Here is a 20,123-nt window from a genome sequence, read left to right on the forward strand (position 1 = left end):
CCTGACCTTTGGTGCAGGAAGCTTGGGTTCAGTTCCCGCTTTGTCATAGTGTGAATTTGAGTGTGTGTGTGTGTGTGAATGGCTGTCCGTGTCTATATGTGCCCTGCAATGGACTGACTCTATGTAGTCCGCCTTTCACCTGATGCAGCAGGGATAGGCTCCAGTACCCCGCAACCCAAATGAAAAGCATATACTATTATTATAGTACTATTCCTAGAGGACATTTTATTTCATCTCTGATCTTAGAAAAATAAAAATCAGTTGCATCTTCTAAAAGAAGCAGACACAGAGGCTCTGAGCTAAACGTCTTCATATTCAAAGCATACAATGTCACACAAATAAGATTCTAGTTATCAAGGCATAGCTTGCAGAAAAAATACCTGCTCCACATGTGCTAATGCAGTCATTCACACACTAACAGCCCGGGGAATCTCACTCCATTCAACTTTCCATCTGTGACTGTTTTGCCAGCATTTCTGTATTTAAAATAAACTTCTTAGGGCCCGAGCAGTGACCGCGTTTCCCCCCCGCCCCCAAAATTTTAAATGGTCCCACAGCAAATTGCACTATGCTTCCTTCATACTTAGATAGATAGTTTTGAAATCTATGTTAGGGTCACAAACTAGTTCAACCATAATTAATTGCGCGGCGTCACCACATTCTGAAATCATGTATTCTTACATTACTGTCATATTAAAACAAATCTACAAAATCTCAAATAACATTAAATATTTTGCTGGCGTTGGGCCAAAACCTCAGGTCCAAATTTGGCCAATTCCATATTATTCAATCCCCACCTGGGTATGTTATCTATTTTTTTTAACAAAGGATTGACCTATCTAAATTGTTGAAAATGACTTGCTCTCTTTGATGATGCACAGTTATTGGCTCAGCAAACATGCTTTTGTTTTCCTGACAAGTGATGGTTTTGGAGATGGAAGGTTTCCCCGCCTGATGCCAGGGGCACGTCTTTTTAAACTTTTTAACCAATCAATTATGAATGAATCATGTGATGGAAGAAAAGAAAAAGCTGCATTAGGCTGGAGCTGAACATACAGCACTCCTCCCGCCTGTGTGCTGAGCCCACACATTTAGAGAGCAGATGAGGAAATTGAATTTATGCCATATCCATATTAGTAAGCTGCGATCACAACTGCTACAGATTTTGATATTCGGTGTTAGCTGACTAATGAATCGCTGGTTAATGTCAGATACAGCATATTATCCAAGAACCCACTGATTCTTTTTGAGGACTGTGTGTCATGGTCGTTTTTCGACGGAGACAGACTCAGAATAATATAACGTACCTATCATATAGAGGCATAAAAAACACTGGCCATCTCAAAGAAAAAGTAAGAAACACTAGCTTTCTCAAACAAAAAGAAGGAAACACTAGCCGTCTCAAACAAAAAGAGAAAAAAGCCTGTGGACGCACAAACATCCTCTTCCACTCCGCTCTACCATTTTTAGCTGCAGAGGGAGCTAATCCACTGCCTTGTTGGTTTCTTACAAGCAATGATATGTCAGTTGTCCAAGTTTTTCTATTTGTTATTCATGATATTTAAAAAAATGTAACAAAGGAACTGAAGTGTAAACTTTTTGCAGATTTTAAGAAAAGCATGGCCACCAACTGTTTGGTGTGTCTAACCTTGGTCCTCCAGTTGGTTTCTGTGTGCAGAGGGAGCTCTGTGCTGTACACCCAACTCCCGACAGTCTGGATGCTCAATAAAATTTGTATGACTACTCAGCCTGGCAGTCCCTTGCCAGACTTTTTCTTCTTTGCCTTTAATGCAGCGGTATAGGTGAGAATGGGGCCTTATACGAGTGGAGCTGTCCTTTTGAGGGAGTCAGAAGATGGCAGCAATGCACTGACGTACACTGGCTAGCATCACAGCATGTACGGAGAGAAAAGATCACAGGGGAAATCGCCAGAGATATTGTCTAAAGTTTGAAATCCTAAATAATGACTCCACAGAAAACGACTGCATTTGGAGTATAACTGGTAGAGGAGCAGCAAGATGATAAATGCACTGTGTGGGTGTGTCACAGCAACACGTCCCACTCAGTGAAGAGAGTCGTGGAAGGGTAAAAAAAAGGAAAAACAATCACGGATGCCTCAGAAAAACGTGACTAGTGTAAACCAGGGTCATGATGTGTAAAACCAAAGACATGGTGTGTCTCTGGAGAAAAGGTCACCAACCTTTTTCAAACCGAGAGCTACATCTTGGGTACTGATCAATGTACCAGTTTTAGACATAGATTCGCTCAAATTACCTTTAATAATGATATTGTCATGTGTTTCTATCAATCACTAATGATGCACATCTATGTGAAGACATTGAGTACATTAGTGAATTCTCACAATAATTCCGAAACAGATAAATAGCCACATGCAATGCCGCACTAGTTCTATAAATATCTGCCAGCGTTCCCATTTTCAAAAGATGACTTCTACAACACTACGATAACATTGTTCCATCACTGGTGAGCTATTTTGAGAACAGACCAGTAGGCTACTCAAGTGGTGCTAGGGGCTACGTGGTAGCCATGGGCACCACGTTGGTGACCTCTTGTCTGGAGTGTTTTGCATAACTTTGCACCGGTGTAGTGCATATCAAACCTGTGTAACGAGTAACAATTGCTATCACTTTTAAAGTATGCTGAAAAAAATACAAGACACGATAAACGCATTCATGTCATATACATTTAAAGGTGTTCATTGAATTAGAATGGATGCCCAAAATCAGAGCATCCCTAGCAACACATATACTTTGTTGGCCAAATTAATCTGTTAAATCAACAATGAATTAATTATCATATTAATCAACATCTATTTTAATCGTGGAGTCATCTTTTAGGGCCATTGTTAAACTTAAATTGACCAAATCTTCTGTTTTCAGCCTCTCAAGCATAATTATTCTCTGAATTCTGTTGTACTTCGGGAAAGCAAACTGCGTATCTTTTGTGTTGAATCAAAGACAGTTGCAAACATCTATCTGCTTTAGTGAAAAACAATGACCGAACCAGTAACTAAATCAGTTTCAAAAAGGTTGGCGAGTACAACAACGTCTCTCGTGTGTTATTGCTAAGTTGTCTAGTTTTTCAATCACTAAACAACACCAAATTAACAACAATAATTGGTTAATAAACAGTCAGCAGGCAGAAGAAATGCTTTTATAATACACTTTAACCCTTTCGGGGACAGCGGTTACTACAGTGGACAGCCTATCATGTTATCAGGTTACAGGCTAGAATTATTGGTCCATGAAAGTGTTCATGCAAAATAAGAATGTATCTGGTTATTTGATTTATTGGTAGAATAATCAATACAATAATCGATATTAAAACTCTTTGGGCGGGACAGCCCTACATATACTCGAAGCAAATGGTATCGACACAGATGCCTGATTTATGGAGATTGTATGAAGATTACAGGTCACATTCCAGCAGCTCCTATATTTTGTTGTTCTACTTCTTTCCCTTTCGTAACTTTGCTGCTGTGAATTGGGAATTTCTCCATTGAGAGACTAATAAAGGTTTTCTTATCTTATTAACTCGGGTTAGCAACATACATTAAAGAGACGGAAATGGACAGCTCAAGACAAAACAAGGGTAGACATCTTGTATGCATCGGTGGTGTCCTACGCAGCCCAGTCGCAGCCTCCACTGGGCTTACAACATAAACCTACACTGTCCCCACTAGTTGACAGTCAAGTGCACTAACAGCCAGCTGCCAGTGCAGTGCAAGGAGTGAGAATCACAATTCACCCAGCACTTTTAGCTCGCACTCGGTTACACATAAAAGCTTCTTTTCAGAAGTGGAGAAGCCACAAAGAGGATTCAGGACCGACGCGGAATAAGCAATGTTTCTCCTCGACAGGTAGAATTATCACCTCTTTTAGATTTGTAATGGATTGTACAGTCCCAAAAATACATGAACATTTAAGTGTTTTGCAAGACTCCATCATGAATAAGTCATGCTAGCAACGTAGCAGCTCATGCATGTAGGCATTAATAACGGATGTGGCTTTGGTCAGAGATACAGGGAGGAAGGGTGAGGCTACGTTCAAATCTTGCTAGTAGTTTGAAAACTGCCAAAGCCCTCTAAAATAAATACATAAATAAACTCACTTTTTGACATTTACACACAACAACACTAAAATAGCTGCGCAGGAGAGAACTCAACGCCACTTTATTTACAGAACACTTCCCAAACCAAAACTAAGTGAAGCAAAATTTTCCTTTCAGTGGCACTACTAGCTGTGCACGAGGTACATCCAAGAGCCAGGAAATCTCACAATACCAAGTTTCCACAAGATGGTGCCAAAGTAATACATTTTTTGCTTTGGTTGGGGCCCAAAACACCAAATTGGCAAGATTTTCAGCAAATAAAATTTCCCCGCATTTTTTTTTTATATGCGAATGCCAAACTCGCAATATGGCAGCTAACAAACGCTGATGCAGTATCTTCATGTTTGAAGGTTACAAGATAACAACTGTACATTCAGTGAGAAGGAGCAAGAAGTCACAGTCATGTTGAAGACGTGTTACAGAAGGACATGCACGTCCTTCAAATACGATTGATGTCAAATGGCAAGAGATAGCCGGATTAATCAGATGTGCAAGGGAGAAATACCGACCACAGAGTGAGCTGAGCAACTTGCAGAATTTGCCCAAGGTTGTTTGCTCCAGTTAAAAAAGATGGGACAGTCAGCCAATCACAGTGAGTTTCTCAGCATGCAGTTGTTACAGGGGTGGCTACATTTTATGAACTTGAAACCACGCTCAATATAAAACATCTGCCATTTAAACCGGGGCTCCAAAATCAACAATAAAATGACAAGACCAAATGACTTTAAAGCAACTTAAATCCCCATCAATAATTGCTACTTGTGCGTTTGCAATTTTCCACTCCATGCTACTTGGTCAACTTGTTGAACAATGCAGAGCAAGGGGGAATGCATGTGTGTGAGTGAGGAAAGGCTACCACTTCCAAGCTGCGTTCTAGCAGGAGAGTATGAGGCAGCATTTTGGACCGCCACAGAATTAATTCAAACCTCATCACGTGGCTCCTCTAGGGCAAAGCAAAGTGCTGCACTGAGTTCTCAAGCGCCATGCTATGTTCTGCACAGCAACAGAGCAGGCTTTCACTCGGACTAACACGTTAAACGAACAAACTATGAACGTGGACATTGAGACGGAAGGCATAAAGATATGAACCTATTGGAAGTCACACCACATTTTACATTAATGGCAAAAATAAAAGCAGGAGGCAGCAACCCCAATGAAGTCACACATTTATGGTGCATAAGAGTCTTGTCAAGTGTCCACATTGACGTGGTGAGGTTGAAAACACTGTCAGATGGATAAATTATGATAATGCACCGTTTCTTCTGTGGAGAATTTATGCCACCATAGGACACAGTTCGATAATAGTCTTAGTAGTCATGTCATCAGATTTGCAGCCGCATGATCTGGATACTCGGGTGAAGAGAGGGGCGAAGCTGTCAGGTGATCGATCATCCCTTGGTGGTGTGTTGGTTTTGATGGTGGAAGAAGATGCCGGTCCGATCTGGCAGACCCAAACGTATTATGAGGGTTAGGTGGGAACGTCTGGTAGAAGAGTTTAAACTTCCATTTCCAGCAGAACTTTGCCCAGCTCGCCGGGGGAGGCAGGGGCCATTAAATCCAATTGGACCATGTTTCATGCTTTGATTGTTGAGGTGGTCGATCAGACCTGTGACCCTCAGGTGGACAGTGCCTGTCGTGGTGGCAATCCCCGAACCAGCTAGTGGACTCCGGTGGGTAAGGGATGCCGTAATGCCGAAGAGCGAGTCCTATGAGGCCTTTTTAGCCTGTAGGACTCTGGAGGCAGCTGACATGTACCGGCCTGACCCAACCTGACCCCAGATAAGCAATGGAAAATGGATGGATGGTTTGATGGCACTGATGTCCATATATTATTTTGTAAAGCAAGGTTTATTTTAAGTTCGCCTTCTTACCGCGTTGGTGGTGTGTAACCGTCATGCTTAGCATGAACAATTGTTTCTGCGGTTAACTTTGCTGCTTCTTTCTGACAGTACACCTTAAAAGGCGAATTTGAGGACCCGTTTCAGCCCTATTGGAAAATGTGCTTACTTCATCACTGGATAAGTGTATGGACTTGTTTACAGCTGTTAAAACAAGATAGCAACAGTTTTACCAAAAAACACCGGCCACCTGAATGAATGACGATGTTCATACTTTCTTTTTCCCCCATTAACTTCAGAGAACGAGATGATGTAAAGATTACATGTCCTATTTAATATTTATCGTCCGTTTATGACGAATTTGGGGATTGAAATTATTATTTTCCGAATTATGGCAGGGGTCGACTGAAGAATAAATACACAACTTGTTTAAATGGATATATTGCTCCATCCTCTGATCGAATCGGTGATAGGTATATATATATATATATATATAATTCAATCTCCAAAATCACTGATTTCTGCTTGACCCCAAATATCCTGATCATGTCTGAACTTGTACTCTTGTCCGTACCATACAAGACAGCTTTTGTGTATTTGTGACTTAGCCAGATGAAACAAAACTACCACAAGTAAGAACTTTTTTTTTTACCTATCGTGAATAATATAGATTTTTTTTTAATTAAATAGGAAAGTGGAAGGGGGTTGCTCATTTTAATCTAGCAGCTTTCAAATTAGGTCATCATGACAACATTGTCGTCTTTCTTCATCAGCTAAAATGATCTCTCATGTTTATGGATATACCAAGAGAAAAATCTCATATACCACTGCTCAATGAGGAAAACTGTGTAAGTATGAGTATTCATTACCGTGTGGTCAAATCTCTGCACCTGTCACTCTGTGCCTTCCTCACGTGAATTGTCTCCTCCACACGCACACTACCAATAGAGGTGGGGGTTGGGGTGGCATTGCGCTGCCCGTGGCTGACGTGAGGCAGTGCAGTGAGCTTGTCAGTGAACACTCACTGCCTCTCCTTGCCTTCTTCCAAATTTGAAATCTGGAGGATGGGAGGCAATCTTCAGTGTTGAGAAATTCTGCAATGGCCATAAATGAATGCCATCTGTAGCTCAAAATATGGCTTGCTATGCATACAGTCACCGGAAAAAAATTACAGCTGTTTCTTCAGGTTATTGTTTATTTTAAATCTGACAAAACATAGATTTGTTTGGACAAATATAAGGATGACAGTCAAAATAGCTCATCAAAGTTGAATTCAGGAGTTAGCCCTTTCCCATGGTTTTCTTGATGATAACCAACATCACAAGTTCTTTCATTAATAGCTGTGGCAGTGTCATGCCAAAACAGTCATTATATGCATTCCACGTTTTCTATTGTCTGTCTGTCAGTTACATGACAGTCCCTTAGTGACAATAGATATTAAAATTAACCTGAAATTGAAGAAAATAGGGTGCTCTAATATTTCTTTTACATGACTGTATTTTGAAACAACACCACTTTGAAATGGGGCCAGACCAATGATATACCTTCAAACATCGGTAAAAATCATTGGCAAAATGTCCGATGTTAGCCGACTGTTTTCCCCTTCATGTACAGTGAAACTCCTCTACGACGAAACCTACATGGGCAAAAAATACCCCCTAGTGTGAAAAAAATCTTCATGCGTGAAAGCCATTCCCACTTTTCTGCTCCCCATACAACGAAAAGTCCCCTTGTTGCGGAATAGGAAATATTTTTCTCTGCCCTTGCCTCGCAACGAGGTTCACTACAAGCCTTCCGCAAAAGTCTAATCCGACCTCAGCCTGCCACAGCGACTCCTACTGCTTCGCTCGGAAACGGCAACAGCAATCACCACACTGGTTTACACATGCACAGTAGTACAGGAAGTATTTGTTTCAGACGCAGAACGAACGTTGCATTGCTAAAATGGCTACCAAACGGACCTTTGCATGCCAAGGAGTTAAGAAAAGAAAAGCTTTAACGCTTGAAGACAGGATAAAAGCAATAAAAATGAAAGATGGAGGAAGCAAAGTAAAAGATTATGCAAGAAATTCATGTCAGTGAAAGTGAATGCTGATCGTAAATTTCGCAATTTTTTTCCTGTTTTTTCTTTCTACACTGACTATATGAAGTGTTAAATAAGTGTATGCTCATACTTATGCACTATTGGAATAAAAACATAAAGAGTACACATATACGGTGTGTGTGTGTGTGTTTACATCTGAGACAAAATTTCCTATAGTGAAAAGTCCCCTGTTGTGAAAAATGTCTTGCTGCAAACATGATTTCGTTTTAGAGGAGTTTCACTGTACACTAAACCATTCACAATGCTGTACTCAGAATATGATGATCGCATAATTCACTGCACAGAAAACTCATAACTTCCCTTCATCATGTATGACAGTGTATCAGTTTTATACAGTCATTCAATGGGTGTGTCAAGATATATTTTAACTCCCGAGTTTTGCCTTTTAAAAGCAACACTCTTGTAAGCACTGAAATTCTCGTGGAGGAAATGGCCGGGATGTCACTAATTTAGACACAACCTAAAGCCACCGTTTGTTTGTATTTAAAACAACAAAGCAAAATAATTTTTTTTAAAAACGTGCAACATAGATCCACCATAGATGTGACAGCTAGATAAGACACAACATTACTGTATTGGACAATCAGTCAGAAATCACACAAACTTAAGTGTAGATTAGATCAGTAATGCAAATAATCTTTTTAAAAAATTCTGTGTCTTTACCACATCAACATAGCCAACATTTGATGCTTCATGAAACATCTCTTAAACACAACTTATCATTAGGGATGCACAATAATTATCACCTCGATAAATATCGGGCTAGGATATTTTCTGTACTATCCTATCTGAATGAGATGACCCAAAAGTACTTTGAGGACAGGATCGTTTGAAATCTACCAATGCTTAAGAAAGGGGGGCCTGGATGCAAATTGAGCCCTCTTTAGCAAAGGTTACCCACAATTCTTTACGGCAGAAATATTTAAAGGAAGAGCGCACCAACGTAGTTGAAAGACTGCACGTAGATGCTGGAGTGTCACACTCAAGACTTAAGAAAAAAAAAAACACTGATGAAAAAAAATATGGGAATTTTTTTGGCCCACAAAAGGATCGTCAATGAGGCCAAAATATATTGGTTCTATCAATGAAAAACATCATCAGTGATCCTTCACAAAAACAAGTTTGTATCTGTATCTTTTTCATTTTATTATTCGGCTAATATTTTGCATGTTAAGTCCACAAACGAGAGGCGGCATGTCTCGCTGTTCCACGGTGAGATAGGAAAAGTGGAGTCAAATTCATTGAAACCAGTGCTGTCCTTTGCTGTGTTCAAAAGAACCAGCATTTTCTCTCTCCTTGATCCTACAATGCAACAAAGGTGAAAGAAAGATGGCTTAAAGTTTAGGAGGTTGGACTTTCCCAAGAGGCCCCAGGGGTAGGTGTAAATACTCATACGCCATGTCTACCATCTTGTGGTGAATGGTGATGTTACAACTTAAAACTACATGCTCATTTGCCTCAAGGTCTCATGAGACGGAAAACTCACTTAAAATCATGCATGCGTAGAACGACAAATTTCAATTACCGGTACACTGTTGATTTTTTGGCCACGAAGTTCATCAGAGGAGAAGAATATGTGCTTGTTGGTTGCGCCTTCTTGGCAGCACACGTATACCAGCACTGATTTTGATTGGGAGGAATGTCGGTGCCATTTGACTGACGTTGCTGGACAGCCCCGGGGCACTTGTGTTTTTTTGCGCCTGAAATGGGCATTTTTCATAGCCCCGCTTTTTCAGCGGAAATGTCGGTGCTGTTGGACAGTCTGCAGCTGGATGGATGGATGGCTTGGGGAGCCGACGATGAGAAGACAGGCGCGTCAGCGCAGAGCGCCGATGCGTATGTGGAACTGGGAGTCGCGGCTTGGAAGGAGATTTACATGGGACAGGAGATGAGAGCCAATCTGTTTTTTCATCAATGGACGCTACAGCTTCTTGTTTACTTTCAAAACTTAGCTTGTAGCAGACTTGTGCACATTTTCAGCATGACGTCCCTGATCCACTGGTGAAAGGGCACTTTGATCCTCTCCTTTTTCATCTATAACTGCTTCAAACATCAACGAGTATGCAGAAGAGTGGTTAAGATTGAATGAGTGTCTGTGTCTTACGTGTTGTGTTGTATTATTTTGATGATATGTTATTCTGACTTCAAGATGGCGCCGCGAGAGTGGCTGCCTTTACAGCAGCTCCTCTACTTTTTGTTCTTCTACTCTTTTCCTTTCATAACTTTGCTGCTGTAAATTGGGAATTTCTCCATTGTGAGACGATTAAAGGTTTTCTTATTATTATTGATTTCTCTGTCTTCTTTGAACCCTGTCAAATCACAGCCTTTGCAATTATCAAATCACATTTTATCATATCCCGATGACATTGTAAATGCAATCAATCCTTCAGCCCTACGAGAAAGTCTCCATCTGGTTCTTAGCAACTTCTTCTGCCTCCAACTGTTCACACTCCTCTTAAAACAGATGATGACCTAACTCCTCCGGTAGCATTAGTCACAAAACAACACGTCTGAAAATCTGAAAACCTGAAACAAAAACATCGCATCACTGTTGGTGATGTCATCACAGTGCCAAGATGAGAACATTCATCCTTTAAATGTGCTCTGACTTATATTGTGTTTCAAAAAGACAAAGGGTGGCTTGACACTTGATTTGAATGCTTGCTGGGGATGGAGACGGCAGATGCCGGAAGCTATTGATGTCGGTGATAAAAATGCTGCAAGTCAGCCAAAAAGACTAAAATAGATGTAATGGGCTATATGCCATTGAATAAATAAGCATTACCACACAGAGAACAATGGCAACACCAGGAATGATTAAAAATGTCAAGTGACTGGTACGCTGGACGACAAATGTAAAAAGTCAAAAAGCTTTTAAATTAGCAGTTATATCATCACACACACAAAACGAGCTACCGACGTCTTCATCTAATTGTGCTCTTCCATATTGTATTTATGAAAGGTACATAAATATTGGGACACTTGGTAATAACATTTCCAGGAACTGAAAATGGAAGACGACATGGAGTTGGTCCGCCCCTTGCAGGTACAATCGCTTTGGGGAATACTTTCAACAGGATGTAGGCGTAAGTCTGTGAGTTTTTGTCCAAACACTTTGTGAACATTTCAACATGGACAGCGCTCGCTGATGTTGGCTCACTATTTTTGTATAAGTGCACTTCAGTGGGGTATGATGGAGCTGGGGCCAATAGTTCTCTAAGAGGAATGAGTTTTTCCACACCAAAATCCTCCAAGCACACAGTAAAACAAATAAATACATTGAAAAAAAAACCTGAATCAAAATCAAGATGTGTCCTGATCCAGTGCAATGTGGGTTGGATCACAGCCTAGTTAACCTCCCTGTCATATACAACATCATATATACCGGTACATGTATTTACTATTACGCTTCTAAAAACAAAGAGATTTATTCGACCAAATCATTTTGATGCTGCCGCAGAAGATAACCAACAAACAAAACGTGTTGACCTCATTCGACTGAATGTACAATGTTAACCCAAAACAGTAGATTTGACATTTAAGTTGTAAAATTCGAATGTGATTGAGCTAAAGGATCTTTGCGTTTTGATTCTGTTTCTGCGTTAAAACTTGACACCGCATGCATAGAGATTTTCTACCCCACAAAATCCGAAAGACTGAGTGTTGTTCACTTTTCCCTTGCCTGACAAGAGTAGAGAGAGAAACATCTCCAAAAGGCAACAGAGTGGATCACCTCACAGCTGGATGTGTGGCCATGACATTCTTATAGGTTGCAGCACACAGAGAAACCACGGTTTTCTTAGTTCACTGCTCAAACTTCAAAAACAAAATTAGCAACGACTCATGTCTGTGTCCACCCATCCATTTAAATACGACTTCATCCCGTTTCATATGAGGTACAACCTATCCTGGTTGACTTGGGCTGAGAGGCGAGGTACACAGCACTTGATCGAGAACGATGCATTTGAATGGCAATTTGTTCACTCCCAGATACACAAAACCAGCTGTGTGATCCGCTACCATCAACCAAGTAGCAATGACGAGGCGACATCTGTACGCTTGTGAGTAATCCATGAAACATTTTTGTCATCACTCCACCCCTTAACCCCTTTTCCACAACACACATCTGTCATCACCATCATCATCATCTTTTCAAATGAATTATTTATTTATTGTACTTACAACTGATGCAGCTACATTAAAAGGTGCTAAATTGTTCTCTATTCAGGCTGAATGCATCCAAAGAATGGACAGAAAAATTGTGATTTACTTTGATCAGCATGAAACCTTTGATTTCTTATCGCAACAAGAGAATTGAGCCCGCTGTCGCTCTAAATTACACTTTATCTCGGATTAGGCACATCACACGCAGGGAACATGCGAACAAACATAAGCCAAATAGATAGATCCTCACATGTAAAGAGCAAGAGTGTGAGGCGACAAGTTTATACCCTGAGGAATTGCAGGTGCGAGAAAGTATGACAGGGGGGTTAACTGTGCTGTGATCAAAAGCACTTAGATCTCGGTGCTGCAGCAGAATAGTGTGTGCTCGAAAAAGGGGAATGTTAGGTCATCCCAGTGTGAGGGGAGTATTGTCACATGAACACCATACTTCTTCAAAAGGGAAGTATGTCCTTTCAGATATCAATCCAGGCAACTGCACAAACCTCCTGAAGAGTGTGTACATTTAGTGAAATGTATTGCACACGGCATTCTGCATAATTACATGATGAGAATTACCGCAGTGTATAGAACTGAATAATCTTAAAAAAAAAAACTACAAATACCCAGTGAATACACCTATGCGGTAATAAAAAAAAAAAGGAAAATATACTGTACATCAAAAAGATTTGAATTAAGCATGCATTGAATATACATTGACCAACAAAGAGCCAAAAGGGTAAATCATCTCATCGCTATTGTCTGCACTAGCTTGATTGCTTTTTTTTATTTATTGTCATTTCCAGATTCACGCGTCTGCAAGTGTGCTTTTGAATGGCACTTACTGGTAAATGCCACTATTTTTTTTTCCAAGAACGGCAACATGAAAATAAATTGTTACATCACACTGGTGATCATGTGGCGCAAACCCCAGTGAGACAATACAATACAAGACTAAAGGGGGGGGGGGGAACACCACTTGATGTATGAATTACTTGAATTCGTCATAATTACAACACAGTCATCATCCTGGAGTGGGACCCCGCCATCTGTGACCCTTTCTCAAGGGTTAATTTACGCTTTATGGGTTTTCTGATAGTTTCCCTTTCCCAGACAAGGTTGAGACCCAGAGATTGTGTCCGTCTTGGTGAACTGTGGGCTTGTGAAGTCCTCCGAGACTCTTTTGTGATTAATAGCTATATACATAAATAAACGTAACTTTAGTGAAAATGTAACAATGAAATGTTCATTATTGTGGGTGTGGTTTTGCAGTGGTGCCCCGCCACATACTAAAGGGAGTTTTGATATTCTGCCTTTTCTCCTATCTACACAAGAAACAAAATACTAGACACTCTCCAAACATTCTGTGAAACGACACTATGTCTGATGAAACTACTCCAAGTTTAATAACCTTGTAAAGCAGATTTTTTAAAAATTCGGTTCACTTTATTTCATTTCTTTTAGGGACTTGATGAAGCTGCTTGATGAAGATGTTTTGTTCCCATGATGACAGACCGAACAAGACTTTTATCAAACGAAAAAAAATCGAATTACGGTTGTTGTTGTTGTGCAATGTGCTTGCCCCGTTTCTGTGAGTGATTTTACTCAGAGTTGGGATGCAAAGATTCCAGCCGCCACCAAAGAATCACAGTGTGCTACAATGTGTCGTCTAAAGCGGGACGCAATCGGCCTGTTCCAAAGTTGACATTGGGAACCGAAAGAACCGCGCCTGGCATCTTGCAGGGGCCCACACACCACTGCAGTGAAAGTGAACCCCAGTCAGCGAGACTGTACGCAGCCTCCGCCTCAGTCTCTGCCTGCGCCCGGGAGGGAGGAGGCGTCACCGACTGGCCGCGTTCCGCCGCCTGCATCAAAAATCCAAGTAGATCAACAACACGGGACTCCTAAAGTTGCACTCAGACCTCTGTTCGGATGTTAAGCGGCGGGGGTGCCATGCCGAACGCTCTCCTCCCGTCGGAGGCGTGACCTAGCGGCGCGGGGAAACCGCTCTCCGCTCCCCAAACGTTCCCCTCCTTCTCGCCAGCGACGTAACAACATGTCGGCAGAGGACGGCCATGTTTAGCTGGTTATGTCGACACACGGAGGAGGAGGAGGAGGAAAAGTCGACCCGACGTTTCACGTTCCCCGACTCTCTGACTGGCTTCCTTCCTTCTGTCGACACGGCGACAGCGTTTCAGAGTAGAACTCGACAGAGGAGGGGCACAGAAAATGGCCAAAAACTTGATGGAGACATTTAGCGCGCAGGTGGTGATATGCGAGCAGGCAAGCAAAGTTCACGCAGTGAGACAAGTTAAATATTTAGACACAGATGTTGAACGGCAAAAGATGAACGGGGAGATTGGGTCGACAGACAAATGCGCTTCCATTCACTTTTGACTTGCGGTACTTTGGAGCTAAATGAAAACTAGAATTATTTCTTACCTGTCCACTGTTCTGTCGCGATGCTCGGAGGGCGTGCGTTACAATCCCAAAGCAACACAATGCGCGAAAGCTGTTGAAAACACCGGAGCTCCAGTAGCTAGGCAGACAAGAGGCGACAGGAGAGAGAAAAATTGGCGATCACTAGGAGGATCTACGCCAAAAGCCACATGATCGCCGACGTCAGAGTACGTATTTGCATGCCGCACCGGGGCACCGGTATCCGTCCATAGCGGCTGCGTGCTGACGATGCCTTGGAAAGTTCACATGAGGGCGGCAGAAAGTGGGCCAACTCTCTTGTCCGGGTGACAGAGGACGTACCGACGCATCCATAAAGCATGACGGCCGGTGTGTTTACGCGAATGAAGTCCGTGTTGTTACTTAGCTGATGTCTGCCCTCCTCTGTTCCGACCTCATTGAATATGAAATCATCGTGAAGGGGCGTGTCTTTCACAACCAAGCACCGCCCCCTCCAAGCCCCCACCCCCTTCGAGTCGCCTGGTCGCGCGACACATACACAGACAAAACTGATCCTTGGCGCCTGGAAATCTATCACGCAACAGTGACCTCCTCTGGATTCCTTATTGAACTGATGGTGACCTTGGCACATCGGCGGCGCGTCTCCGGGCCACATGCATGCATCTCCATTTAAAACTCAGACGCCGGCCTGATATTGTTGTTGCCCACCTGCGCTTGAGGGTTGTTTTCATGTTACTGTATATTAAATCAAAGACACTATAAGTCACACATTTCCTACTGACAATACTGTAGTTTGGTGGCATGCAACATGATTCACGGTAAATTTCTGTTTATTCATTTGTAAGTCAACATTTGGGGCGGGCCGGTAGTCCAGTGGTTAGCACGTCGACTTCACAGTGAAGAGGTACCGGGTTCAATTCCAGCTCCGGTCTCCCTGTGTGGAGTTTGCATGTTCTCCCCGGGCCTGCGTGGGTTTCCTCCGGGTACTCCGGTTTCCTCCCACATTCCAAAAACATGCATGGTAGGCTGATTGGTCACTCTAAATTGTCCCTAGGTATGAGTGTAGGCATGGATGGTTGTTTGTCTCTGTGTGCCCTGCGATTGGCTGGCAACCAATTCAGGGTGTCCCCTGCCCACTGCCCGAAGCCAGTTGGGATAGGCTCCAGCTCCCCCCGTGACCCTCGTGAGGATAATGCGGTTCGGAAGATGAATGAATGAATGAAAGTCAACATTAGCATTTTTTTCTTTTTTTGTGTGAAAGCTAAACAAAAAAGTGAAAAGTGCAGCGAACCGCAGCTTTATCGCAGATCATCTTTCCTGCTGTCCCACTATGTTGTGCATTTTTAATCGACTGCTTATTTGTTTGTTTGTTTTGTTTTTCAATGAATTTTACGACAGGCATTTCCAAACTTACGGTTCTGCGCAAATAGATGTCAAGCCACTTATCCTCACGCCTATCCGACCTGTCTTCGGGCATTAGGCGGGAGACACCCCGAACCGGTTGCCAGCCAATCGCAGGGCACACAGAGACGAACAACCATGCGCGCTCACACTCACACCTAGGGACAATTCAGTGTTTTCAATCAGCCTGCCATGCACGTTTTTGGAACGTGGGAGGAAGCCGGAGCACCCGGAGAAAACCCAGGCAGCCCCGGGGAGAACATGCAAACTCCACACAGGGAGGCCGGAGCTGGAATTGAACCCGGTACCTCTGCACTGTGAAGTCGACGTGCTGGCAACCAATTCGGGGTGTCCCCTGCCTACTGCCCGAAGACTGGACTACCGGGCCGCCGGATGGGTAGATGGATTGGTTAAAAAAAAAAGCGAGCGAGAGAGAAAAAGATTGTAATTAATTGCAATGGAGGTTAGAAGTCACTAGATGGTGCTAAACGGTTGCCTTACGATTTATTCCTGTGCACAGTTTCCAAAGTGGTCAAGGAGGAAGCCTTGATGGTGGAATTTTTCCCTGCCAATATGATAGTAGCTGTCAATAAAAATGAATATAATTCAGAGCTTTACAAAGAAAAGTTTGAATTATTTGACTGAGATTCCTGTACTACACAACATGTTTTCTGTTTTCAACTAACAATACAGCAAATCAAGAGAGGATTAAAGCAACTTGAGCAATTAAAATGTACAAAATACAGCTTTATAGAAATTGTTCAAATGCTCAAATTACAGATTTTTGTGACATAAGAAATGGACCCAATGTAAATAATTTAAACCATCAAAGAAGCCCACAAACTACAATTACATTGGGGTAATTATTATAATTATTTTTTAAAATACTGTAAGTGAGACATATTTAGGCTGCGAACAGGTGCTAATCCTCATAATTGCGGAAGGGTTTTCATAATAAACCAATCACATTCAATCTCATGTTAAATGGGATACAGTGCATACCTGCTCCCATTTAAAGTGGATGATTAACTCCAAATAAAGTTACGCTGCTCTCATTTGCTTTTTGTGGCATTTTTGTTGTTACATGTTACAGCACAAGCCCTTGTCCATCCCTCCACAATATCAGAATCAGAGGGAAGTCACTGTTCAAAAGCATTTTCAAGGCATTAAAGATCCCAGAAATGTATGAAAAGATGAGAAGAAAACTGGTCACATCGGCTGGCCAAAGGGCCAACAGGAGCTGCAGGAATTTCTCACAAGTACTAGCTGTTTTAGTGGCAAGATGTACGCAATATTTTAAAAAGGAAAAACATCCAAACCAATTTTGCAAAGGCACACATGAAATCTTCCAAATGTGCGATTTGGCAAAATGTTTTATAGTGCGATGAAAATGTGGTTTAACTTTGTATCCCTAATTCTAAAAGATATATTCATCACCTAAAGAACACCATGCCTAAAGTGAAACATGGTGGTGGCAACATCATGCCTGGGGGCTGTTTCCCTTCAGCTGGGGCCTTAAGGCATCTTTATACTCGGATGAGAACTGACCGCACGGATGTCACTGCAGTTTGCCTTAATACTCCTCTGCAAGCCACACACATTGTTTTGAAAATGTGCTGCAGTTTCACTTCAAGTCGGGGGTGTCGCCATGGCAGGTATTGGATTGGAGAGTGGCTCTCAAATAGGGTCATGAGGACTCCTGGGGGTACTTGACATTTTAAAATATACATCATCGATGGAAGAAAGAGCTTGATCACAACATGTGTCTCCCTGCCAATAAAATGTTGTCAGTATTCTTTTTAATAATTAAATAGATATTCGAAGAAGGCAGCCCGGTTGATGAGTGGTTAGCGCGTCAACCTCACAGTGCAGAGGTACCGGGTTCGATTCCAGCTCCAGCCTTCCTGTGTGGAGTTTGCATGTTCTCCCTGTTCCTGCGTGGGTTTTCTCTGGGTACTGCGGTTTCTTCCCACATTACAAAAACATGCATGGCGGGCTGATTGAACACTCCAAATTGTCCCTCGGTGTGACTTTGAGCGTGGATAGTGGTTCATCTCTGTGTGCCCTGCGAGTGGCTGGCAACCGGTTCAGGGTGTCCCCCGCCTACTGCCCGAAGACAGCTGGGATAGGCTCCAAACACGCCCTGTGACCCTTGTTAGGACACACACACACACACACACACACACACACACACACACACACACACACACACACACACACACACACACACACACACACACACACACACACACACACACACACTTCATTTTTACTAAGAATTATGACAAAAGCATCCATTTTATTCCACCAGTCTGTGATTTCCATTGATTTTCTTTTTCAATCCAATAATGTCAATGCTTTAATCATGAAAATCATTCAAAATTCACAAGTGGATTTTGCATGTTCTCACCGTGCCTGCGTAGGTTTTCTCTGGGTACTCCGGTTTCCTCCCACATTCCAAAAACACGCATCGCAGGGTCATTCAACACTCTAAATTGTCCCGAGGTGTGATTGTGAAAATACCTGAAAACACCAACACCTCTTCGGAGTTTTATGCAGCTTGCTGCGCTAGACTTGCACTGGTCACATAAATAGAGAAATATTATTTATCAGTAATGAGTTGTGGAAATATACTGGTTCCACGCAATGACGAGCATTATGTCTCAAAGAAAAACTCATCGGGCTACCATCCAGTCTGATCATTTTGGACAGCTCAAGGGTTGTTTTAATGTGACCAGAGAGGAGCTTTCCACTTCAAGGAAATGAATGTAAAAACTGTATTTTCGTGTCAGGTTCTGCACCCTTGGAATGTATGCACAATGATATATTGGAGTGTAAACCTCTGAGAGAAGGAAGAATAACACAAATCTCTTTAGGGATGTGTAAGCATCTGCCTGCTGCAACTCCTTTGATTTTCTTAAAAACAAAACCAAGTTCTTTCCAAAACTGACCATGAATGTTGAAATAAATATCTAGCAATAATACTCGAGAGGCATTATGCTTTGCAAACTGATCTGTCATCCTTCATCCTATTTCAACCTTGTTAGTTGCTTGTTGTAGCCTTCTGAGTTAGTGAGACTGAACACTTGTGTCAATGTGTGTGTGTGTGTGTGTGTCATATGTGTGCTTCCCCGGTGAGTTGTTTGGCTCAATCGGATTGCAGAGGGTTGGACAGTAGTCAAGAAACTGTTTGGTAGAGATGCATTCACAGACAGCGTATTCAGCTGGGATTAAAGAAATATCTCTCACAAACTCAACCCAACTTCCCTTCCCACGTTCAGGTTCAAACATGACATAGTGAATGCGGAGGATGGAGGACGGAAAATGAGGGAGTATTTGATAAGGAAAGAAGAAAAAACAGACCAAGTCCTGAGAGAAGAGATGGATAACAAACATTATTTTTCGGTAATTAGTGCAGTGCAAAGAATGAGGCTATTTCGTGCGAGGGTACCATTCAGGTGGATCAAAACTCGATTTGGGCCTCTATGCTGAAACAAATAAAGTCACATTCTGGATTTTTACTCTGCGTCTTTTGAGTTTTGTGATATCAGAACCAGTCTTTTTTGACAAAGTGTATCTTTAAACAGGAAGAAATAGAAAGCATTCTAAAATGATATCAGTAGTTGTCGTTCATCATGAAAACGGAATTATGGAAATTCTTCCTCTCCAGCTCCTCCACCCTGACAGCTCTGTATGCTTTAAAACAGGGCTGCCCAAACTTTTTTGACCAAAGATCTACTTTTCGATCAACCAACCTCCCGGGATCGACCTTTTACCGCGCACGCGCGCATATGCACACACGCACGTACACACGCATGCCATGATGAGCAACAGCCTGACGCTGAGCCATGAGATGCACGTTTGCAGCCTGTTAACGATCAGAGCTCACGCGTACCGTTTTAAAATGCCTCTCTCGGCCCTCCAGATTCCCATCCTTTGCCCGTCCCCTCAGTGAATTGTACAAAACAAACTCTGAATGAGAATAATGATAACGATAAAAGAGCGCAACAACTCTGAGCACAAGCTGCAACTGCAGACTGCTGAGCGCTAACAACGCAGTCACACATCAC

At 42.2% G+C, this 20,123-nt stretch overlaps 1 protein-coding gene across 1 annotated transcript in view; it reads right to left on the bottom strand.

Moving 5' to 3' along the window:
- zhx2a (zinc fingers and homeoboxes 2a) overlaps positions 1-15,077 on the bottom strand; it is a 33,803-nt gene extending 18,726 nt beyond the window's left edge. The window contains exons 1-2 of the mRNA XM_086113806.1: positions 14,883-15,077; positions 14,677-14,773 (exon numbers count right to left, since the gene is read on the bottom strand). Coding sequence (XP_085969932.1) covers positions 14,677-14,773; positions 14,883-15,013 — 228 coding nt within the window. The 5' untranslated portion in view covers positions 15,014-15,077. The remainder of the gene's footprint in view (positions 1-14,676; positions 14,774-14,882) is intronic.
- Between the last annotated feature and the right edge of the window lie 5,046 nt (positions 15,078-20,123).

The sequence above is a fragment of the Hippocampus guttulatus genome, chromosome 6 (genome assembly GCF_054856545.1).
Source record: "Hippocampus guttulatus isolate MCC_2025c chromosome 6, RoL_Hgut_1.0, whole genome shotgun sequence".
Lineage (NCBI taxonomy): Eukaryota > Metazoa > Chordata > Actinopteri > Syngnathiformes > Syngnathidae > Hippocampus > Hippocampus guttulatus.